This window comes from Balaenoptera acutorostrata, chromosome 1, assembly GCF_949987535.1.
Source record: "Balaenoptera acutorostrata chromosome 1, mBalAcu1.1, whole genome shotgun sequence".
Taxonomy (NCBI): domain Eukaryota; kingdom Metazoa; phylum Chordata; class Mammalia; order Artiodactyla; family Balaenopteridae; genus Balaenoptera; species Balaenoptera acutorostrata.
The window spans coordinates 197,186,816-197,210,360 of record NC_080064.1 but is presented as its reverse complement, the minus strand read 5'-3'; the positions used below and the strand labels follow the sequence as shown (position 1 = coordinate 197,210,360).

General features: G+C 61.2%; 1 protein-coding gene and 1 long non-coding RNA gene across 7 annotated transcripts; one reads left to right on the top strand and one right to left on the bottom strand.

The window, feature by feature from the left end:
• The first annotated feature begins 7,083 nt into the window (after window positions 1-7,083).
• Window positions 7,084-21,431, top strand: LAD1 (ladinin 1). 6 transcript variants are annotated; one of them, XM_057533659.1, is made up of 9 exons: window positions 7,084-7,296; window positions 15,106-15,243; window positions 16,365-17,175; window positions 17,622-17,726; window positions 18,498-18,541; window positions 19,657-19,729; window positions 19,817-19,954; window positions 20,231-20,632; window positions 20,924-21,431. In XM_057533659.1, the coding sequence occupies exons 3-8, from the start codon at window positions 16,384-16,386 to the stop codon at window positions 20,366-20,368; spliced, it is 1,290 nt and encodes a 429-aa protein (XP_057389642.1). In that variant the 5' UTR covers window positions 7,084-7,296; window positions 15,106-15,243; window positions 16,365-16,383; the 3' UTR covers window positions 20,369-20,632; window positions 20,924-21,431. The 6 variants fall into 6 exon arrangements, with proteins under 6 accessions (XP_057389642.1, XP_057389638.1, XP_057389629.1 ...); XM_057533655.1 differs by lacking the exon at window positions 7,084-7,296 and adding an exon at window positions 8,198-8,338; XM_057533643.1 differs by lacking the exon at window positions 7,084-7,296 and adding an exon at window positions 8,207-8,468.
• LOC114235949 (uncharacterized) lies at window positions 16,784-23,202 on the bottom strand. The gene is made up of 3 exons (XR_003622019.2): window positions 22,961-23,202; window positions 19,620-19,702; window positions 16,784-16,860 (listed from the first exon to the last, which is right to left on the bottom strand). It is a non-coding gene; the product is annotated as an uncharacterized LOC114235949 (long non-coding RNA).
• Between the last annotated feature and the right edge of the window lie 343 nt (window positions 23,203-23,545).

Below are 23,545 nucleotides of genomic sequence, written 5' to 3'. Positions count from 1 at the left end.
AGGCAGTGCTCGGTTCCGCCCCCTGACTATTGACCCGGGGCCCAGCACGCTGGGGTCCCCACCCTGCCCTGCAAAGCCAGGCCTGACTCAGAGCAAACGCCTGGCGCAGAGAGCCCATGGGAGGAGGGCCCTCTGGGAAAGGGCCCCGGCCCCACCCAAAGGCCTCCGGGAGGAAGTCCAGTCCCTTCTGCTTCCTGGCAGGGCCAGACCTAGCCTACCCCCCGTGCAATGGAGCCCTGAGTGGTGACGGCCGGGGGGCTCTGTCACAGGGCTCCTTGGGGTGGCGGTGGGTGGGGCTGGCTTAGTTGTGGCCACAGCAGGGCCTGGGTGGGAGGCATGGTCTCTGGAGAGAGAGAACCACGATTCCACCCGGTCCCCACTCACCACGCAGGGACCCAGCCTGGACACGAGCAGAGCAGAGCCGGGAGCTGGGCCCCACTGAAGACCAGCGGCTGCAGCACTCACTCCACTCCAGGCACTGCTCTCTGCACCCGAATTAGCTCATCTAACCTTCACGACACCCCATGAGAGAGGGACCGCAAGCACTCCCATTTCACAGATGGGAACAGTGAGGCACAGAGAGGTTAACACCTTTCCATGGTCACACGGTTAGTGAACGAGGGGCCAGGACTGAACTCAGCTGGTCTGTTAGAGCCCGGACTCTTAGTCACGACTTAATAACATGCCTTATCAGAATCACATCATTAACGTTCTCACCAAAACCTAAGGAGTAGACCTTGTTATTTCAGATTCATTGACACATGAGGAGACGGAGGTTGGGAGAGTTGAAGTCACTCACCACGAGTCACGGGCTGTGACAGCTGCAGGCTGGGGACAGGGACCTGGGTCAACCTGCCTTGGGGGTCACCCTTTTCTGGGATCAGACTTGCCTCAACAGAGCCCGACCTGTAACTTTCCAGAAGGGATGTGGCCGGGGACCAAGGGCAATGCATACACACCTTGGAGTTCGCCTGTCCCCAGAGAGGAGAAAACATTCAAATGAGATGCAAATGCACCCAAATGGGCAAAGGGGCCGACTTTCTCCAACAGCAGGGACGCAGACCTATAGCAGCAGCTGGGCCAGCAGCTGGAGGGGGAGCTCCTGCCTCCTGGAAGGAACGACCAGGGCAGAACGCCACCTGCTACACCCCTGCCTGCCCCAGAGCCTCAGGAAGCCAGCTGCCCCCCAGGTCTCTATATCCACGGGGCAGGAGGCCTAGCCCACTGTCAGTCTGGGGCCCACCTCGCAGCAGGATGGTCAGGGCAGGCCCAGGCTCAGGGCTGCAGGGACTGGAGTGTCCCGCCAAGGAGGGAGCCCGTTAAACATTAGCCCCAGTGGTCCCCCACGAAGCGAGTCAGGCTCCCCGCAGGGCTCCCGGCTGGCCAGGTTCGTTCCAGGTGGGTGACCAAGCTGCTGAAGCCTGGGACAGGCCGCTGGGACCAGTGCGGACGGCAGCCGCCTCTCCTGACCCCAGCAGGGCTCCCTCCTCAGCAACCCTAAAGCCGGCCAGCAGGCCCTCTGCTGGAGGCGGGTGACGGGCGCTCTATCCCGAGACACACTCCTAAGCAGGTCCCTGAGGCCACAGCTGAGCAGCGCAGCCCCCATCTGCCCGTGGCTCTGGTGCACAGGGCTGTAGCCGGCGTCTGGAGGCCCAGAGAGGGAGACTGAGTTGCTCAAGGTCACAGGCCTAACCAGGGGGACAGAACAGGGCCCTGGACTCCCCGTAGGTGGACAGAGCTCTGGTCTCCCGGCCAGAGGCAGCGGTCCGGGGGCCTGAGCGGGTGGCCCACCTCTGGCCCCGGGTCAGCACCCACCTGGCTCCACCGGTTGACACGGGCTGGGTGAGCCCCACCCTTGGCTCTGGGCTCAGGAGAGAAGTATGGCCACACCTGGATGCCAGGGCAGGTTTTCCAACCCGGGAGCCCTGGGGAGGAGTGAGAGTGTGTGTGCGTGTGTGTGCGCGTGTGCTCGTGGCCGTCCATCGGAGGGGTGAGCCTGGTGTGTGTGCCCGTGAGGGTGGTGGCTTGCTTGCCCTTGAGTGTGATGGATGCCCACGTGGCCCTCGTTTTAGAATTTTCCAGACGCAATTCTCCTGATTGGATCTCTGTGACCCAACTTTCTCCTGCTCCACTGCCCGCTGAGGAAGCCGGGCTACTGCAGTGAAGTTTCCATAAAGCTACATGTATTCAGTGAAAAGGGTTCTCCTTTTCTCACGTATGCATGCCTTAATTCTATTATTTTAGTATCAAGATGCCCTGTACTTATGGGGTGGGAGCACAGGAAGTGGTAATTGTTGTCTTCTAATTTCTTACTTCAAAAAACAAAATGGTGGCAACACCATTTGTGTATTCATATTTTAAAAAGTATTATTAGTTTGTGAAACCCTAAGCCAGGGAACCACTGCCCTGGATTCTTTAGGGTGTGGGTCTTACCTCTCAGTCACAGTCAGGCTGTGACTTCCAACCCCACTGGCCTGGGGCCGGGGATCCCCTGGTCTCCACTCTGGCCTCTTTGGGGAAGAAGAAGCTGCCTTATGTCCTGTGTAGACAGGGGTTGGGGACCGGGGTTTCCAGAGCCCGATGTCTTCCTTGGGAGGGGAAGAGAGAGGCGACTCCCTCCTCCCACCGGCTGGGGAGTCTTGAAAACTCCCGTCCTGGACCAGGGGATTCCCAGGGTGATAAGCCCTGCCTCCCTGGATTCTCCCCAGGGGAAGTGGCCAGCACACGCTCACAGTTATTAACATATGCACAGAATTATACGGTGAACACCTCTGTGCCAACCACTCATTTTAAGAACTAGGGAACTGCAGTTCAATATCTTGTGATTATCTAAAACAGAAAATAATCTGAAAATAAGTAAGTAAATAATTATATAAATATATATGTATAACTGAATCACTTTGCTGTACACCTGAAACTAACACGATATTGTAAATTAACTATACTTCGATTAAAACAAAAGAACTAGGTTATTGCAAATGCTTTTGAAGCCCCTGCGCGCCCCTCTCCAACCATTACACTTCCCCTCCACAAAGGTAAAAGCGATCCTCAGTTTTGCGTGTTTTATTCCCCTGGCTCTCGATGTTTCTGGCTCCCAAAACAATGCATTGCGTCTTTTTGTCAACCTGACATAAATGCATGCTTTCTTTTTTTTGTTTGTTTGTTTAAATAAATTTATTTCTTGTAACTTTGCTCTGTTTAGATTATATATTTTTTGTTCAGTTATGAGAACAATCCTTAAAGGATGGTGGATTATTGGCTAGCTTAATGGATGGAATAGGAAAGTGGAAAATGTAAAATGTCAGGAAACATACATTCAGAGCTAGATAAGTTTGTTCTCTGAACCTAAACCGGCTAATCCATTAAACACAATTTCCTCAGAAAAAAGCATGAAGATTCTACTAACTGATACATAGGGTTTCCTCATTCAAATAAAAGTAGATATACCAGCTAATCTAGAAGCTAGCTGAAATACAAAGAAGAAATCCCAATTAGAAGAATACCCCAGTTTCAAGATAAAATGCATGCATTTAAATGCGGTCCATCTGGTTGAAAGTTGGCACAAGATACTAAATTCTTCCCCAAATTAGAAAGCACAAATGAAGATTGGAGAGGAGTCTCACTTTATGATCTTGCTCTCAGATTGCTTAGCATGGACTTCCCTGGTGGCGCAGTGGTTTAGAATCCGCCTGCCAATGCAGGGGACACAGGTTCGAGCCCTGGTCCGGGAAGATCCCACATGCTGCGGAGCAACTAAGCCCGTGGGCCACAACTACTGAGCCCACGTGCCACAACTACTGAAGCCTGTGCGCCTAGAGCCCGTGCTCCGCAACAAGAGAAACCACTGCAATGAGAAGCCCACGCACCGCAACGAAGAGTAGTCCCCGCTCACCACAACTAGAGAAAGCCCGCACGCAGCAACGAAGACCCAACGCAGCCATAAATAAATAAATAAATTAATTTAAAAAAAATTGCTTAGCACTCCTCCACTTGCGAATACACTTGAGACAGTAGGTGTGGTTGCAGTTGGAGGGGATCCCGAAGCGGCGCTCGCTGGGGTTGGCTTTCTCATAGGCCACCTCCATGCAGATCCCACACACCATGTCCTTGCTGCGCTGCACAGCAGACGAGAGCTCCATGTCCTTCTCATGGGCCTCGAAATGCATGCTTCTGCTTTGAAGTTCATTAGAGGTGAAGATTGTAAAATTCACCCCTGTGAAAGAATGAAATGATGACATACCACCATTTACTCACCCTTTTTCCTGTGAATAGACCTTTGGGTGGTTTCCGGAGTTTTGCTACTATAACCAGTGCTACGCTGGATGTTCTGAGCTCCTGCTGGTGCCCATGGTCAAGGTGCCGGGCCATCAGCACTTGCTGGTTTGCAAGTACACTCCTGCAGCAATTTACCATCAGGGTGACCCAGATCCTGGAGAAGAAGGGTCCTAGATGCTGAGAGCGCCCGGCCCAGCCTCCCAGATGACACAGAGGGGATCTCGGGCTGTGTGGGGTTTCCTGTTCTCCTTCCCAAAGCAAGTTAGTGCAATTCTGTAAACCTACCACACTAAGTGCTAGTGTAGACACGGGGGTGAATGAAACACTCCTGCTGTCCCCAAGACACTCCGGGCGTTGAAACACGGGCACGGATGCCCTGAGCACCACCCCTGCATTGTGATTGTCCCCTTCTCCCGCCCGCCCTGCACAAGCCCTCGGGTGCCGTGGAAAATGCAGGCCAGGCTGTCCTGAGCCCCGCCCCGACGTCCAGCCACGTGCTGGACAGCTCCCCGGGCTGTCCTTGGGGCCCTCACATTCCCGTGGCTGAGGCCAGGGGTGCTGCTGACCACCTCACAGGGTGCAGACAGCCCCACGCCAAGAGCTCTCAGGCCCCAGGTGTCAATACTGAGGCTGGGGCCCCTCGGGCTAAGGTCACCGGCCTTAGCCTTCACTGGCCCCTCAAGGTAGCAAGTGGGAGTCACCTGGCCTTCTCCCCTCCACCCAGCAGCCAGCCCCACAACCACTCGACCTTCCAGACCTCCAGCCAACCCCTCCTCTGTGCTTAAGTCCTTCTTTTTTTTATGGACTTAAAAGTAGTCCCCTCGGTGGTGGTCTCCCCGCTCCAGCCTGGTCAGTCTTGCTCTCAAAGTCTCGGGGGCCTTCCCACTCGGAGGCCATCTGCCTTGTCATTTTCAGCTATTGTGCAGGGTCATGGCCAAGTCCTGAGCTCAGGGCAGCATGAGGCCCCCTTTCCCGGTGCCGTGACGGGCACACGATGCTTCGGGCACACGAGCCCCTCTCCTTGCGGAACCACCTTCCACTCGAGACCCCACATCTCCGTTCACACCCCATCCTGTAGCGGGTCCCTTGCCCCCTTCTCTGATGAGTGAATTCCACTCAACCTTCAAGCCCAACCCAGATGTTCCCTCCCCTTGCAGACATCCCCAATCCCTCCATTAGGATTAATCTCTCCTGATGACAGTTTCAATTTTCATCACAGCCTGTCTTGAACACGGCTTGGGTGTAAGGACGCTTAGGAGTACACGTGTGTACGTATGCTTATGCACACGTGTGTATGTATGCTTATGCACACGTGTGTGTACGCATGCTTATGCACATGTGTGTGCACGCATGCTTATGCACACGTGTGTGTACGCATGATTAGGAGCACATGTGGATTAGGAGAACATGTGGATGTGCACCAGCATGTGTGTACCTCCACTGCCAAACTGGGACTGTCTTGGGGTCAGGAACCGAGTCCCCATCATCTCTGTGTCATTGAAAGCCAGCGCTATTTGCTGATTGTAGCCGGTAGAATTATGTTCCCGCACACAAAAAAGGTCAATCCCTAAGCCCTGGTAGCTGTGAATGTGACCTCACTGGGAAGTCGGGTCTTTGCAGATGTGATCAAGTTTAAATGTGGTCATATTGGATCAGCGCGGGCTGTAACGCAAGGACTGATGTCTTGATAAGAAGAGGGAACTTTGGACGCGGGCACAGAGACACCGGGACGGTTCCCTGGGACTCTGAAGAAGGCGGACACAGAGTCACGTGGCGGCAGGCCCAGGGTTGCCAGCAGCCACCAGCAGCAGGAAGACAGACGCAAAGAAAGGTCCTGCCCTAGAGCCTCTGGAGGGAGCACGGCTCTGCCGATGGACTTCCAGCCTTCAGATCAGTGGGAAAATAAATATGTTGTTTTTTTTTTTAAAAAAATTATTTATTTATTTATTTATTTTTGGCTGTGTTGGGTCTTCGTCTCTGTGCGAGGGCTTTCTCTAGTTGCGGCGAGCGGGGGCCACTCTTCATCGCGGTGCGCCGGCCTCTCACTATCGCGGCCTCTCTTGTTGCGGAGCACAGGCTCCAGACGCGCAGGCTCAGTAGTTGTGGCTCACAGGCCCAGCTGCTCTGCGGCTTGTGGGATCTTCCCAGACCAGGGCTCGAACCCGTGTCCCCTGCATTGGCAGGCAGATTCCCAACCACTGCGCCACCAGGGAAGCCCCTATCTGTTGTTTTTAGGCCACCTCGTTGGTGACACTTTGTCACCGCAGCCCTGACATAGCACCAAGCACAGTGTCTGGCACACAGGAAGGGTCTAGTGAATAGACAATGCCTGCCCTCAAGGAAGTTTTGGGGCACTAACATGCACATAATTCACTTTTGCTTCCTTCTGGAGTTGTCTACACACCAATCTTCCGTGTCTTTGGGTTTTTGTGTCCATAGACAGGGTGCTGGAGTTTGGGCTTTTAGAGAGACGGCTGACTGTCCGCTGGTTTCATGAAGTGTCCCTGGAAGGGCCAGGCTTCAAATGACTGGGATCATTTGTCCTTCTCTGTTGCGATGTCACCACTGACAAACCATGGGAAGGACATTCTCTAGGTCCCCAGGGGTCAGCAGGCTCCCCAGGAAGTGCTGGGCCCCAAATCCCAGCATCCAGGGACCTGGGTTATTGCCAGCCCCTCTTTCTCTTTCCCTGGAAGAGCCAATGGCCCAGGGCCTGCCTTGGCCTCTGCAGGGGTCTTGTCAGCTCTCCCACTGCTCACCCCAGCATCACCAGCATGCAACCACGGACTCATGTGATCCCCACAACCTGGAAGGAAGCTGGGCAAAGTATCATTCTTCCCACTACACACATGAGGAAACAGGAGATTTGCCCCACGTCACGTGTTTCATACATGCCAGAGCCCAAAGCCCCGTCTCCAGGCTCCCAGCTCTCATTCCTTGAACCTCACTCCTCACCTCCTTTGGCCAAGAAGGAAGGCTCCCTGGAGGAGGGGGCATTTGGGGAAGGAGATGCCTTAGCAGGTTAGCTGTGCGTGTGTGTCCCAGCTTCTGCTTAGCGGCTGGCTTGCCCTCTACTGGGAGATCTCAGAGCTGGAGGGTATTGTAGAGACCACCAGCCCTGGATCAGTGCCACAGGGAGGCCAGGCTGGCCAGCGAGACCCATCAGGACAGACGCTGTCAGTTCCGGCTCCCTCTTCTGCTGGTGCCTGGGGCTGCACCAGTTCTGATGCGTCGGGAAGATAAGACTCTGCGACTTGGGGACTGACCATCCCTGGTCTCCCTGAGGCCGGCTCCCGGGCGGGCGGCGCGTGGCAGCCGGATGCTCACTGAAAGGGAGCCAGGTGGTGCCGCACTTGCTCCAAAACTCCAGTGCTAGTTCCCTGTCCGCTGCTCCCTTCCGGGGAAAGCCGAGCTTCCCCCTCCTGGTTCCACACCCAGCCCCTCCAGCCCAAAGTCCAGACCAGCCTGCGAGGAGACCGCCTCCGACGTCTTGGCTTTTTCAGAGCCGGAGACACTCCAGGGTGTGCAGAATGGAACCCAGGCTCTCCTTTCGGGAGGGGTGGGCTTTGCACCGGGCGTGCCTGCAGTTTTGCGCGCGGCGCAGAGGAAGCGCGCCCCGTGCTCTCCCGGGGTCTCGGTGCGGCGGGCCGGAGCGCAGAGCCGGGAGGGCTCTCCAGACCCCAGACGCGCGCTGGCTCCCACCTGCCCGCCCGCCTCCCGTCTGGGATTCTCGGGGCCGACCCGGTTGGCGGGCGGAGAGCGGGCCCGTCCCCGGGCTTCGGCCCCGGGCCGCGGCACTTGCGGGAGGGGGCGGCCGGGCGGGCTGGTCGGACAGGTCCCGAGCAGGAAGTTCCCACCCCCGTCCCGCCCCGCGCGGCCCGGGCTCTCGTCCACCCGTCCGTCCGTCCGTGCATCGGTGCGGCGGCCCGTCCTGGGCGCGCGGCCGGGCGGCCGGGGCGGGGACCGGGGCGGCTCCTTCTGCGACGCGCCTACCCACAGGCCAATCGGGGCAGCAGGCGGCGCGCGGCTGCGCGGGACGCAGGCCGGGGGGATAAGAGGCCAGGTGAGCCTACCTGCGCCGGCGGCAGGTGGGGTGCGCGCGGGGCGGCGCCGAGCGGACACGACGCACGCGGGAGGCGCGCGGGCTCTGGCGGCATGTCAGTCAGCAGGAAGAACTGGGCCGCGCTGTCCAGGTGAGCCCGGGGGCCTGGCCGCTCCTGGGGGCGACAGAGTCGGGGCCACACCTGGCAGCTCGCAGGTGTTCTGGCTCCCCCACCGCCTCCTTCCTCCCCTGGGGGCTGAGGCACAAGCAGGGTGCCTGGGGTGGCTGTCGGCCCCTAGAGGCCGGTTCGGGGGATTGGGGAGGCGTTCTGGAGTTATGGCCCAGCCTCATTTCCCGAGAAGCCCCCCTGACGGCCCGCGTTTCTCTGTAGAGAGTTTGAGGGGCCCCTCCCGGGAAGGAGGAGGGGGCGCAGTGCCAGGAGCGGGGCAGCACCACCTTGGAGCGTTGGTGAATAGCACCGGGCAGGGGGACAGATCCCCTCCCACTGATGAGGCTGAGGTTCTGAGTGTGGCGTTTTGGGGTGGTGTCTGGGCTGGGTGACCTCACGATAGTTTCTGCCCCCCTCTGTGCTTCAGCCTTTATTTGTGAACTTGTCCTTCCAAGGGTCTGGGCACTGGGTGTCTTATCCCTGCCTGCGGGACATCCTGTCAGGGTCAGAGAAGCCTGGGGGGGTGTCCAGAAGGCAACACCCCTCATGTGGTTGGTGACCCCTGAACTCCTTGGGGCCACCCTGCACCTCCCCCCAGAGGTGCTTCCATGAGCATCTTCACCTGTGATCCCCCCCCCACTGCCCCCTCAGGAGACTGAGGCCCACGTAGTAGATGGATCGGAGCCCGGAAGGTTCTAGCGGGTAGAAGCTGACCCCTCCCAGGTGGGCGTGTGGGTTGAGGCCCAGGCTGCCTTTATGGGCGTGGAGCAGCCCCTCCCAGGCCTTCCCCAGCAAGGCCTCTGGCTCTCCCCACCCCCTTCCCAAGGGCTCCGGAGCTTCTGCAGGGCCGGGGGCCTCCCAGACCCTCACACCTCACTGCTCTGAAGCACAGTTGCCCGGTCACCCTGCTGCAGAGGGGCCCGCGGGGTCTAGAGAGGGGAAGGATACGCCCCAAGAAAGGAGGAGCTCAGTGCCCCAGACAGGGGCCCGGCCGCCTCAGAGGCTGGACACACCCAGGGAGGGTCTGTACTGCGGGTGGAGCTGGGGGTCAAGGTCTCGGACTCTGCCTGCGTGTGGGTCACGGTGCTGGCGCTGACGTGGGAGTGTCTCTGCTTCCAGGTGGGGCCTGTGTGTGTTGGGGTGTGTAGTGCGGACACGTCTGGGTGGATGGTAGGTTCTGACGTTGCTGAGTTTGGGCCTTGGGAGTCCGAGTCCATTTGGATGTCCGTTGAAGACCACAGCGCAGGGCGTTGGGGTAAAAATACAAAGCAGACATGGCTGAGTCAGGAGCCCCCGGTCTGCTGGGATGTGTGTGACTTTGTGTCTGAGACATGCCCGGATGTGTGTCAGGGTGTGTACCAGGTGGCAGTGGGGCGCTGGAACTTTTAAAGTGCGAGCAGGGTCTGGTCTTAGCTGGTCCTCTGCTCAGATGGCCCCAGTCTCCCGTGGCTGCAGGGGGGGCGGGGGGGGGGGCGATTGCCAGGCAGCGGGAAGCCCCGGGGACCAGCCCTGCCCCGCCCCCGGCCCTCCCCAGCCCTGTGGGCAGACACAGCTGTGGCCAACACTCACCCCGTGAGGCAGCTGGAGCCGAGGACCCTCCCGCCCTGCTCCCTGGCGAACAAGCCTCAGCTGGCAGGAGGGAAGGGCCGTGAGTCACTGTCAACGGAGCCTCCCAGGCCCTCCCGGGGCCGGGTTTGGGGGTGGCGCTGAGGAGGGTGCGAGGAGCGTGGCCCCAGACAGGGCCCAGGTGGGCAGCTGAGGGCCAGCCTGCCGCCCGTCCTTGGCGAGTAGAAATTCAGACGCTCTAGCCCTGGGGCAGGGCAGTGGTGAGCTGGCTGGCCGGGTGCCCTGGTCAGCAGCCTTGCCCTCTCCTCCCTGGGCTGGCCTGGTGAGGGTGAGGCTGGGCGGGCTCGTCCGCGGGGGGTGAGGGGTGGATCTGGAGCAGCCGGGGGTTAATCATTTCCCTGCCTGGGTCTTGAGCAGCCCTGCCACCTCCCGAGCTGCTTGGCTCTCCCTGACACCTGTCCCTAGACCAGCAGGGCTAGAAGGGACCTCACTGACCACCCGCTGTGGCCCCTCGTCACGTGGAAGGCCTGTCCCCCCTCAGGGGCTGCAGACTGGCCCAAGGTCGCGCGACTAATCAGAACTGCGTCTCTCAGCCCAGTGCCACGCCTGAGCTCGCTTTTCTCCTTCCAAGTTCTGCAAATCCTTGCTCTTTGAGCCCCAGGGTTCCACAGAATGCTCTGGGACAGCCTTCACACCCTTCCCCTGCTTTAACCAGGGCAGCTGAGCCTTGATCTGTCGTATCATGGGCTCCTATGTGCGATTCAATTGGGGAAAGAAGGGTTCTCGTGGTAAACCTGCCAGCACTTACACCCCTGCACTCAGCTGCTGCTGAGTGGGAGGATAGACCTCAGGTGAATGGCCCTTGGGAGGGAGCAGAGCCAGCTCTGCCCTGAGCAGCAGGGCAGAAGGTCTTCCATAACTATTTAAGGGAAAAAGAGGTCCCTTCCCCTAAGAATGGAGCTGGTGAGGTCAGGAGTAGGGAGGCTAGCAGTCCTACCTGGGGGCAAAGAGAGGGATGTGTGTCCCCAGAGGAGGGCCAGGAGGTGGAGGAAAGGGTTGTTGAGAGGGAGGGGGTGGCGGGGTGGCCGCCCAGGGCTGCAGCATCAGCTGGTGACAGTGGCTGGGACTCCCTGGGGTGTGGGACCTACACGGTGCACCCTGGCCTGGCCCTGGCGCTCGAGAGGGCAGCGTGTTGGCCGCTGGGTTTCCCCAAACCTGCTTCCCCAGGCTGCGCTACGAGCTCAGGCCTGTGCTGGGCTGGAGAGTCCCACACCTTCCGAGGCCCTCCCAGACTCCCCTTCCTCCCTCTGGCTCTTCAGCTGCTGGGCTCCCGAGAAGGTGGCAGGGCATCCTTCCTGGCATTTAGCCTTGTGGTCAAGAGGCTGGCCTGTGCTGGAAGCTTGGTTCCTTCTTTTACTAGCTCTCCTGTCCTGGGAACGTTAGTGACCTCCACGAGCCCCAGAGTCCTCACCTGCAGAATGGGGGTGACCCCCACCCCCGTCCCTCAGGGCTGTCGGGGGCCTCTTGTCAGAGGTATCTGTGAGCCGCTGGGACCAGCGCCCGGTGTTGTCTAAGCACATGTCAGAGCGCTCACTTCTGCCTTTATTCCTTTATTTATTGATTCATTAGTCACCATAGTCAACAAATACTTGTGTGCTCCTGAATGCAGGCCCTTAGTTACCGTTTGTTTATTCCTGGGGCTCCTGCGGAGCCGCCCAGAAGCCTGGCCTTCACCGCTCCTGCCCTCTCCTCCCCATTTTCTCCTCTTTAGAGGAGGAGCTCTTTGCTTGGTGGAGATAACGTTTCTCCTGGGGTAGGGGTGAGGGGTGACCACGTCACCTGGGTGAGCGGCGGGGTCTTGGGGCAAAGCTGGGGATCACTCGAGGACGCCCGGGCCGCCCCGCCTCGGGCGGCTCGGGCCCCGAGACCCTCAGGGCGAGGACCCGCCTGGGGTGAGTCACTTCCCGAGACCAGGCTCTGACAGATCGCACACCGACTTGTCCCAGGTCCCACAGACAAACCGATGGCTCCCCTGAGGGCTGAACGGCCTGTGTGGGAACGGGTTTGCTCACGCCCAAGGAATCCTGGGGGCTCCAGCCCAGCCGCGCCTGTCGGGGGAGGAGCCCCCGCTCGGTGGGCCGGTCTCCCTCGGGGTGGGGGGGGGTCCCTCAGCCTTGTAGGGCACAGCTGACCCCAAACTGTGCACTCAGTTAGGTGGGTCCAGAGGAAAGCGAGCTGAAGTGGGCCTTTCTCATCTGGACCCGGGCAGCGAGGAAGGGGTGGGGCATTGGGGCCTGGCCGGAGGGAGCCATGGGTTCCCGTGGAGTGAGTGAGTGAGTGAGTGAATGAATGATCACGGAGGCCCCGGGGAATCTGGTTTAAACCCCGTGGTCAAGGCCGTGGGTCCTAGATGGAGCCCTGCCCCATCCCCACGCAGGTGGAGTACAGACCTGACAAGCAGGAGGAACTAAGGTTTTCACCAAGAGCTACCATGACATCAGACTTGGGAGGTTCTGGAAGGTTGCCTGGGCCTAGGATTTGCTCCCTCTTTGTGCTCTTGCTTATCAAGGCAGAGATCTGGTGAACCCGCCCCCCTCCCCAGGGAAGAGGAGCGCCCTGCCCTCTCCTCTTCCCAAGTGAAGTTGACACTTGCACTTGGTTCCACATTGGTGGCGCTTGTGCGTTCCGGGCGCCGTGGTGGATGCGGCTCGTCCTGTGGTCTTTTCTCTCCCTGCAGGGCAACTTCTTCACACTTTCTTTTCAAACCTTTCCTACCCTCTCCGCTCTGCTTCATTTGCCCATCTTTAAAAAGAAAACATGACTTAAGATCTGTGTGTTTATTGTATGTAAATTACACCTCAATTAAGACAGCAATCTTTGCATCCACGTGGTCCTCCAGGTACTGTCTCATCTTCGTGGCTTTTCTTCTCGTTAAACCTTCTCAGCAGAGTTGCTGCCCGTCACCAGCTCCTCTTTCTCGGGTCCCCTTCTCCCCTTACTTGTCCAGTCGGGCTCTTTCTAAGGGTCCGGAAGCCTCTGTGCTCAACACTGCCTCCTGGTGGTCTTGCCCTTCCAGCAGTGTGGACAGGGCTGGCTCCTCCTCCAGGACGACTCCTCCCGGGTTTCCTCCTTTGCTCCCTCCTCTCCCGCTGCCGCGGACATCTCACCAAACCCCTTCCTCCCTGATGGTCCCCATCCTTCTAAGAGCAGCGCCAGGAACTGCTCAGGCCAGAAAATCTAGTTTTCCTTGATTTTTCTCCTTTCCTCGCCCCTCATCCCCATCCAGCCCATCAGCAAACCCAGTTGGCTCTGTCTTCAAAATGTGTCCCGAATCCATCACTTTTCCCATCTCACTGTCACCACCCCAGGTGACGTCACTGTAGCTCGCGCCCTGGCAAGGGCCCCCACCCCCACCCCCGGCCCAGTCCCTCTCCTCCGCCTTCTGCAGTCCTGTCACCATACAGCAGCCGGAGAGGTTTAAAATAGTGACCATAATAAGTCTTACCATGCCCCGCTCGGTGTGAAACTATCCAGTGTCTTCCCACACCCTGGAATAAACCCACGCTCTCCCCCGTCCGCGGGCCTTCTGCCCTGTCTCCCCTCCCCTGAGCACAGCCGGCGGAGACCTGAGCTGTGCTGCCCCCTCCCCCCGGAACGCTGCCACCAGACCCAGCCCCTCTGGTCCTTGGGGCCCTCTCCCCTCCAGGCGCCTTCTCTCCTCCATCTCTTCCTGACGTTTTGTTCACGTGCGGGCTCCTTGCTCCCTGACTCCCCCACCTGGCACGCGCCCCAAAGGGCAGAACCCCATCGGGCTCCTTCCCAGTCCCCGGAACCTGCCTGCCTGTAGACCGTGCTCAAAACATGTGAGTTTAGTGACGATCAGATCAGCAGGTGTGATGCTGGACTTGGAAAAAAAGATCAGGGCCGTCGTGTGGGTGCTCCTCTTCCTCTTAGGGAGGAAAACGGAGGAGGCAAGGAAGGGACCTGCCCGCGGGCAGGAGGACCAAGTAGAGGCCCGTCTGATCTGGGCCCCAGACAGCACTGGGAGGCCACTCCCAACCCTCACGGCCTAAGCTTCTCCTGCGGCTCCGGGTGAAGCACGGCCTCCGTCCCCTGCAAGCCCCCACCTCTGCCCTCCAGGCTTGCTCGTGCCTCCCCTCTGCCTGGACCTCGGGTTTCTCCCGGCCCTGGCCTGTCCCCCTTCCTGAGATTCAGCCCACGTTCAGGCTCTTCCGGGGCCTCTTCTGATGCTCCAGCCCCAGTAACCTTTCCCTCCCTGTGCAGAGCTACTGGTGGACACACTTGTCTTTCTATTTGGCAGGTGTCTCCGAGGCAGGGGCCCTGCCCTGGTCTGTGAACCCGCAGTTTCCGACGGGGCGCTGGCCCAGCACAGTTCCTCAGGGATATTTTGCTCTTTGGTTGGGATGGAGGGTGGGGGTGGGTTGGGGGGGGTAGGTGGATAAGGATGACGGGTGGGCAGGGCGGTGGAGGCGATGGGGGAGGGCTGTTTGCAGGGACAGGAGGTTGGATGGCTGCGTGATTGAAGGCGGGGGTGGGTGGCTGTGAGAGTGGCCGGTAGGCCCTGTGGTGCAGGGTGGTGGGAGCAGGAAGCAAAAGCAGGTGTGGCCCCTGCTCCCGGCACCTGAGAGCTGGTTCTCGGGAGCCAAAGAGGCTGACGGGCTCCTGGGGGGTGAAGGGCGTGATGCTGGGCCCTCCCCGGCTGTCATTGGTCTCAGTGGTGAGTCTGCCCCTCTGGAGAGCTGAGAAGTCCCACGGGGAGCAGTGTAGCTGAGGACGTTTCTCTGTGATTGTCCACTGAGCGATGTTATCTAAGTCCCCAGACCAGAGAGAGAGGGGAGCTTGTCAGGTTCACCCACCTCCTGCAGGCAGAGCTGCACCTGCCCTCCCGCATCCCTGGGCACCCTGGAGTATGGGCCCCCATCCCACTCGGGGGTCCAGGGCGGAGTCCAGCCCAGCGTCCCCCTGGGGGTGTCGGCCGCGCAGGCCGGGGTGGCGGGCCGTGTGGGCTGCACTGACCCCTGTCCCCCGCCAGCCTGGCCAGGCAGTGGACCCTGGAGGATGAGGCGGAGCAGGAGCGAGAACGGCGGCGGCGACACCGGAGCCTGAGCTCCACCGCGGACGACGAGGTGGCCCGGCCAGCCCGGGACGGAGACCCGGCGGCCCCAGAGAGGTGCGGGGGTGGGGAGGCGGTACCCCAGTCCCGGATGACGGACGGACCGGCTGCCCCTGCCTGGGGAACCGGGCTGAACTCCTGTGGGTTCCACCCTCATCAGGACAGCCCGTGTGGCCAGTGTTCGTGAGACGCGCAGCCTTTGCTGGACATTTCGTGAGCGTAACTCAGTCCTTCCTGGCTCCTGAGAGGGAGGGTCCTAACCCGTCTCACAGGTGCAGGAGCTGGTCAGAGAGCACACAGGTTGTCCACCTGGGGAGCAGGGGCCACGGGTGTCGTCCACGCCTGTCAGGCCCCGGGGCCAACTCTCTCCATTCACCCCAGCTGCCTCCCTCTAACCCGGACCCTCCGTGGTCCGCCTGTGACCGGAGGAGCGCGGGGGCCGGTGTGGCCACCAGATCTGAGGGTCGAGAGGGGAAGGCAGAGAAGGGCCGTGTTCACCGGACGCTCCTGTCTGTCAGGACGGCGCCCGCTCCTGGCATGAGTCTCCTCTCGCCTCCGAACAAGCCGGGTTTGCAGGCTGGGAAACAGGCTCAGACGGTGAATTAACCTGCCCCAAGTCGCATGGCGAGCAGGTGGTGGGGACGGAAGAGTCTCCTGAGGGCCTCTCATGTTGCCCCTGTTCCCCTGGGTCCCCCAGAGGAGGGACCACAAGGTGTGCATCCTGAGCTGCACCCACGTGGCTGACGGGGCGGGAGGAGCGTCAGAGGCCTGGGTTCTACTCCCAGCTCCACCGCCCATGAGCTGTGTGACCTGTGCCAGCTCCCTGACTGTCTCTGGTCCTGATCTAAGCCGCAAGGGGTGGGGCCTGGCACAGAGGAGGTGTTTGTTGATCGGGGCTGAGCGTGGAATGGTTGCACCTTTCAGGGGTTTATGCATTTCTTTTAAAAGCATCATGTGCTTTGTTCAGAGGATACCTTAGAAGCCCGATGTGTAAAGCAGATAAAAGGGATCCTGATTTAAGCGATGGTGGTTCCAGGGGGGGCCACGGCCTTCCTTCCTCGCCCCTCCCGCGTGGCCCCAGAGGCATCTTCACTGGGTCGGGGGGCACCCCAGGGTCTCTCCCACCTCTGCCGGCCTCTGACTCTGTCTCCCGCCCCATCTCCCATCTTTCGACTCAGACTGCCGAGCGTGGAGGAGATGGAGGTCCCCCCCCGACCACCCCTAGACTCCAGAGGCGAGGACGAGGACGTGTGGGCCATCCTCAGGGCACGGCAGGAGCGGAGGCAGAGGCAACGGGAGGTGGAGGTCGCACAGGCCCCCGTCCGGGAGCAGGTGGAGGCAGAGGAGGAGGACGGCGTGGGCACCGGGCAGGCCAGGGAGCTGCCCCTGGTGCCCAAGAAGGAGCTGAAGCTGCTGCCTCGCCGGAGACTGAGCCGGGAGCAGCGGAGCTCCTGGGTCCGGGAGGAGGAGAGCTTGGCGGGCAGGGAGCCGGGATGCAGCAGGAAGGGGGGCTCAGAGAAGCCCTCTGCCCCAGAGAAGACATTAGCGCCCGAAAAGAGCCTGGACTCCAAGGAAATCTCCGCCTCCGAGAAGAACCCCAGCCCTGAGAAAGTGCCTGTGTCCCAGAAGATCGCAGTGTTGGAGAAAAGAGCCATCTCGGGAAAGAGGTTGGTTCTGGAAAAAACAAGTGTCTTGGAGAAGCTGCCGTCCCCAGGGAAGACGTCGGACTCAGAAAAGAGACTGACGTGTGAGAAAGCAGCAGTCTTTGAGAAGACCCCGGCCCCTGAGACGCAGCTGGCCCCAGTGAGGGCGGCGGCCCCAGGGCAGCCCCAGGCCCAGGAGCGGCCAGCCTCTGCGGAGAGCCCATCCACCCGCAAGGGGCAGGGGAGGGCCGGCCCCGAGCAGGAGCCCCCGTCCTCGGCGGGGCTGCGGGAGCAGGGGTCAGAGCGTCCGGCTGTGACTTGCCGCCTCCCACCCATCACTCTCCAGGTTGGCGGTGCCCCTGCCCTCCCACCCTCCGCCCTCCCTTCTCGTCCTGTCCTCCTGCCTCTAGGCCGGCCTTGGCTGCTGCTTCTCTCCCTACCTGCTCCACCACTGTCAGGATAGCGGACCCGGGGGCGGGGGCGTCAGCTGCGTGGCGGGGAGCACCTGGTACCCCGTACCACATCCTCAGCCAGGGCCCAGACTGCAGGCCCTCGTGGGCCCTTGGGAAGCCTCAGATCCTTCTAGAAGTCCCCCTGGAAAGCCCTGCCTGACGGCCTGGCCCCGGGACTGTGTCCGCCGTCCCCACAGCAGAGGGGCAGGAGGCACAGGACTGCCTTGCTGCCTGCTTCCCGCTGCAGCTCCCGGGATGAGCCAGGCCAGCGGCGCCCCAGTGGCAGCTTGGGCTCGGGGTACCCTGGCCTTCCGTGTGATACTTCCCCTGCTCCATCCAGATGAAAATCCCCAGCAAGGAGGACGAGGCGGACACACTCTCGCCCACCCGGGCCACCTACAGCAGCTCCCTGAAGCGCTCCAGCCCCAGGACCATCTCCTTCCGGGTGAGGCCCGGGTCCCTTTGCCTCCCATCCTCTGGAGGGCATGACGCGGAAAGCAGCCCCCGTTACAGCCCAGGGCCCTGGGTTAGACACCAGGGACGTTGTACGCAGACACAGGGCTTTTGGATGCCCGAGGGTGGCCGAGAGCAGTTGGGGTTGGATCAAGTGAAGCACCGGTTAATGGCTGGAGGCGGGTGTGGACGAGACCCAGCAGCCCCAGGTGATGGGCCCAGCTAGCCTGCAGGAGGGCGGCGCAGGCGGACTGCAGGGAGAGCCTCTCCTCCAGGAGGGGCGGTGGGTGGGAGCCATGGGCTGTCCCGGTGCCTGCCACCCTGCCTTGCCCCAGGAGTACAAATCACGTGCACCGGGGCTGGTCCTCTCGCTTTACGCCAGAACTTACTCCTGGTTCCTCTGTTTACTGGGTCGCTCCCTCGCTTCTTGACTGACCGTGCGCTGTGCCAAGCCCTGGGGAGAGGCACGAGACCTGCTGCCGGCCGGTGCCTGTCCCTGCCCCACAGGGCTCGGGCCGGTGGGGAAGCGGGCAGGAAGCAGGTGGTTGCAGCTGCCCCAAGAAGACCTGGGGGCGTCAAGGAGGGGCTGCTGACCCGGCCTGGTGGCTGGGGCCGTGTCCCACACCCCTTAATGGGGGTTGGATTGGGGGTTGAGCAGAGGTGGGTGGGAGGCCCCTGGAGGGGGATGTGTTCTGACAGCTGAGCCCTCCCTTGAGGAGGCCGCGGCTGACCCCACTCATGGGCACCTTCCTTCTCGTTTCAGATGAGCCCCCGGAGAGACCACTCAGAGGCAGCCTTAACCCGCAGGTCAGGGGCCCAGAGGCTCTGTCCGCTCCCGTCTGCTCCCGTCCTGCTTGTGCTGCAGGGTCAGCAGGAGGGGCTGAGGCCCGAGATGTGGCACAAGGGGACGGATCCGGGGAGCTGCTTGGAGGAGGCGGGGCTTGGGCGGGGCTGTCCTGAGGCGCAGGGGTGCGGAGGGAGACTGACCAGTGCAGGAAGGGGACGCAGCCGCTTCAGCAGGCGGGGCGCGGGCGCCCGGGACTCTGCATGCTTGACGAGTGCTTCCACCTCCCCCCCACCCCCACCTCTGCCCACAGCGTCCATGCAAGCAGCTGGAGGACTGTGTGTTTTTTTAAAAAACAACAACAACAACAAATGGGGTCTGAGGAGCAGCTGTGCTCATGCGTTGGGAATTTCATGCACATGCATTGCATCCGTCTGCCCCCAAACTATCTCTAGGGCAGCAGTGCTGGGCGAGGCCTGGGGGTGGGGATGGGCGCTGGGGTACAAGGTGGATGAGACGCGCCGCTGCCCTCGAGCAGCTCACGTCAGACATGAAGTGTGCAAGAGCCCCACAGCACGGAGGTGCCGGGATGGGAATGGGAACTGAGGGCTGGAGCCCCTCATGGCTGCGGGAGCTCGGCCCTCCGGAGCTGGGGACTCAGTCCCAGAGCGATCGGCATCTGAAAGGACGTGAACTAGAGGGAGCTCTCCAAGCGGAAGGAAGCTTTGAATCGAGGGGACAGTATGAGGAAGGGCATGGAGTGTGACACACACGGCGTCCGGTTGGCCGGCTCCTCAGCGTGGGGAGGAAGGGGCGGGGGGACACTGGTGTCAGGAGGGCAGGCAGGACCAGGTCATGAGTCTTGTACGCTGTCCGGTGGCCTGAGGACAGGATGGGGTTGGTCGGGGGTGGGGCGGCCTGGTGGCTGGGGTCCTGCTGAAGGGACTGTTTCTAGGGAGGACAGGGGAGCCCCCAGAGTCTGTAGATCGTCACCTTGGCCAGGTCGTTATGGACTCCCTTGGTGACTGAGGCCACATTCTCTTAGCCGAAGCGCTGGGGGTGTGGGCGCAGGCCTGGTCTCCCTTGGGGCGGGGGTCTCACCTGCCTTCTTGCCTTGCCCTGCCTTCCTGTCCTGCAGCACCAGCACGAGGCTCCCGGCCAGCTCCTTCACACTGGGCCAGAAGCTGGAGAGATACCACACAGCTGTACAGGTGGGCGGGGACGGGTACCTGCCTTGCGTGGTGGGTGTGGTCGACGCCCACCCTCAAGGGTCAGCAGCTTGTGCTCTCTGCTCCCAGAGATCAGAGTCAGTCAGGTCTCCGGGCCCCTCCCGCCCTGAGTTCTTGGTGGCTCCCGTGGACGTCGCCAGTAAGCGCCACCTCTTTGAGAAGGAGCTGGTGGGTCAGGGCCGAGAAGGATCCGCCTCCAGCCGGAAGGTGAGTGGCTCAGGCCGATGAGGCTGGGTGTCTGCAAACCCCGGCCCCTGGCCTAGGCAGTGCCAGACAGCTCTGTGCCTTCGTGCGTCAGTTTGGGAGAACGTGCCTCTGACTTGGGTTCCCTGCCACTCCTGCTCCTGAGCCCCCGTCCCCCTGGCTGTACGCACAGCCCCAGTGAGGGGGGGCGGGTCCGGCGCCCTGGGCTGGGTGGGTGTGGGCCAGGTACAGGCCTCTGGAGATGCCCACCCGACCCTGAGACGGAAGCTCTCTTTTCAGGAGAACTTGCGGCTCTCGGGGGTTGTGACATCGAGGCTCAACCTGTGGATCAGCAGGACCCAGGAGTCGGGAGATCAGGACCCGCAGGTACCCCGGCCCTCCTGCGGTCTCACCACGGGCCCCCTTGTGGCAGAGTGACCTGTCAGAGGAGGGGCAGCCCCAAAAGTAGTGGCGATATTCTGGGCGTGGGAACGGCCGTGGATAAGCCTGCGGGTCAGAAGGCAGAGAGGAGGAGGGTCTGGGGTCCTCCCTCGGGAGGGGAGGGGTCTGGGGACCCCTGTGCCGTAAGCCTGAGCCTCTGGTCTCCACCCTGATGCCCGCAACCAGGAAGTGCAGAAGGAGTCGGCGGCCGCCAGGAGGATCCAGTGGAGGAAGAAAGCAGACCCCTCCCTGGGTGCCGAGGTGAGGGGGGCGGGGGGGGCTGCCCTGCGGAGACGCCACACGCCCAACGTCGCGCACACCGACTGGCCTGTGTTTGCACAGCCCCGTTCTCAGGCCGGGTGGACCCAACCTGGGGAATGCCGGCTGCGCCCTCCGCCGGCTTCGCTTCCCCACAGCTGTGCAAGCCCCTACCCCCCTCAACCAGCAGCCCTGGGGCCTCTGGCCCAGTGTGGGCGCGGGGCTTGGGGAAAGGGGCGCCCTCCTGTCCAGCCCGAGGAACCCGTCTTGTTCTAATCGCCCTTTGCCCCGTAGGTGTGAGGAGCCTTGTCTCGAGGCTCAGCAGGCACACCTCTGTCTCATCACCCTGCTCCCTTTCTGCCTCGGACCTGGGACCAGGAACGTCGGGGGGACTCAGCCAGCTCCTTCCCTGCCCAGCCTCCGGGGCAGGTGTGCCTGGCCCCTTGTCCTGCTGTGGGCACAGCGGATCCTGGGCCCCAGCGCCAGCCTGGGCACAGCACGACTCCCGTCCGCACCTCAGGCCTCGGGGTCCTGTCCAGAGACAGCTGCTCCCTTCCAGGGTCAGGGGCGCCGTCCTGTAAGAAGCCCAGGGTCCCTGCCTGGTCTGAGCCAGCAGGTGTCTCCGTGTACCTCTCAGAGGCCGGGCCACCCACTTCGGCCAGGCTGGAAGAGTCGCACTGTCTTCCTTGGCCCCGTCTCCTGCTTTGTTCTCCCTCACATCCCCACCTGCTGCTCTGGCCAAGCTGTCCTGTCTCCCCTCCCCCTGTTCTCAGGAAAGAGCTGATAAACTCATTCACTCTCAGGTGTAAGTGACTGATAATACTTTAAAAACGCTTCCTTCCTGGAGGCTTTGCTGTTAATGGGGACCGTCTGCAGCGTGCGGTGAGGGCTGTTTGGCTGCGGGCGTGCAGGGGGGAGGCGGTCATCACTTGTCCTCACGTTTAAGGGGGTTGCTACCCAGTTTTCTAGCATGGTGACTTGAGGGGGGGCAGAACTGCCACAAACAGTGCCAGGCCTGCTGTCACATCCCAACACACACGATCCCCAAATCTGGTCCTCTGTTCCTCTAACCTCATGGCCCTTGTGGGCTTGGCGGACACTGGGCTAGCTGAGAATCTAGGACAAAGCAAACTCAGAAAGTCTGGTGCCTGTCAAAGCCCTTTGTGCTGTAGTGATAAAGGTAGACGTGTGCAGGTACGTGTGTGCACAAGCGTACGTGCACATGCATGTGTGTGTGTACGTACACACACACACGCGTATGTATTTTCTTTTAATCATTAGAACTAAATTAGAACTCTGTTCCCAAGTGCCCCGGAGCCAGCTGCGGGAACACGGGCGCAGGGCCCACGCCCCTCTACGCCCGGCCCAGGCCCACCTGGGAAACCGCAGGGCTCCTCAGATCACAGCTGGAAAGGTCAGCAGGCCCCCGAGCCTGTGGGGCAGACGCGGCCAGCCTTGGCCAGCGTCTGTGACCCCGAGTGAGGCTCCTATCTTGCATCCTGGGGTCCAGGGCACCGGAGGCCCTCGGGGCCCCGTCCGTGACCCCAGGCTGGCCCGTCTCCCGCTGGTGGGCTTCCTGTGGCCGGCCCTGTGCCTGCCCGGAGCCGGGGGGCAGCAGGACCTGGAGGGCCTGCCTGGGACACCCACACCCGCTACCAACTCGAGTCCCAGGATGAAGCCGGGGGCCGGGGCAAACACTGCCCAGAGATGCAGGCCCTGCCAGGAACTCGGGGTTCAAACAGGCGACCTGCAGGTTTTTGAATGCTCCCATTCTAAACTTGGGAAGGTCCCAGCAGGTGAATTTGTCCAGCACAACTGTCCTCTGTAACCCTCCCTCCAGCGTGGGGACCCGAGAGCGGGCCGAGGGGCTCCGCTTGGTCCTGGGGATCTGGGTGTCCAGAAGCTGTTGCCCTCGGGGGTGGAGCCCTTGGTGCCTGCAACCCATGCACTGGGGTGCCCATCAAGGGCTGACTGCTGGGCAGGGTGTGGGGGACAGCACCCCACGACTTCTGCCCCCTTGCACTCGTGCATCCCACACACGAGGGCCCTGCACTCCCCCTTATCGGGGGATGGTCTGTAAACCGGGAGATGGATGCACGCCCAGGATGACCTCAGCTGGTGACAGTGTGAGGACAGAGCATGCAGCCTGGGGGTGACTGGGTGACAAGGTCGGGGGAGGCCCCTCGAGGAGGTGACATCCCACTCCCTCCAGGGACAGAACAGCCCCCCACCCTCCCACCCACACTCCGGGCCCTGCCTGCCTGCCTTCCTGCCCGGAGACCCGGGACCTCACAAGCAGCCTCTCCTCCTGCAAATGTTCAAGCACCATACCAGCATCTGCTTCTTCCAGTCAAATTCTGGCCAAGCACCATCTGTTTCCTCTTCCTTCCCCTCTACCATTAGCACGAGGAGGTGACGTTACATCTGTTTGCAAGGACGGGGCGTCCACGGCAGCTCAGATGTGGTGGCTGGAGGGTGGCTAGACTCGCCAGCTGAGTGACTGCCGCCCACGGTCCAAGTCAAATTCCCACCTTAGGACACTTACTGAGAGCCTCACACAGTTAGTCCACGGATGCCAAGAACCTACCAGGTTTTCCCCGTGGGGATTCAGGTGGCCAGATCTCTGTCCCAGGCATCTGTGCAAGCAGATTACGTCCCATCTGAAGGATTGTTGAGTTTACAAGGAACCCACTGAAGTAGCTCAAGTTAAGGGAGGATTTAGGAAAAGCGATTCCTAAATTCCAGGAGGTTCCAGGCCAGGACACAAGGCAAGGCTAGGTCCTGGTGGGCTGCACCAGGAGAGCGGGTGATGGGGCACCCCCCCTCTTTCCCGACAGCTTGGCTGCTCACTGTTCGTCCCTGTTCCCCGGGAAGCCGGCAGCAGGCATGTGGCTTCAGCCTGCCCCGCCCCGGATC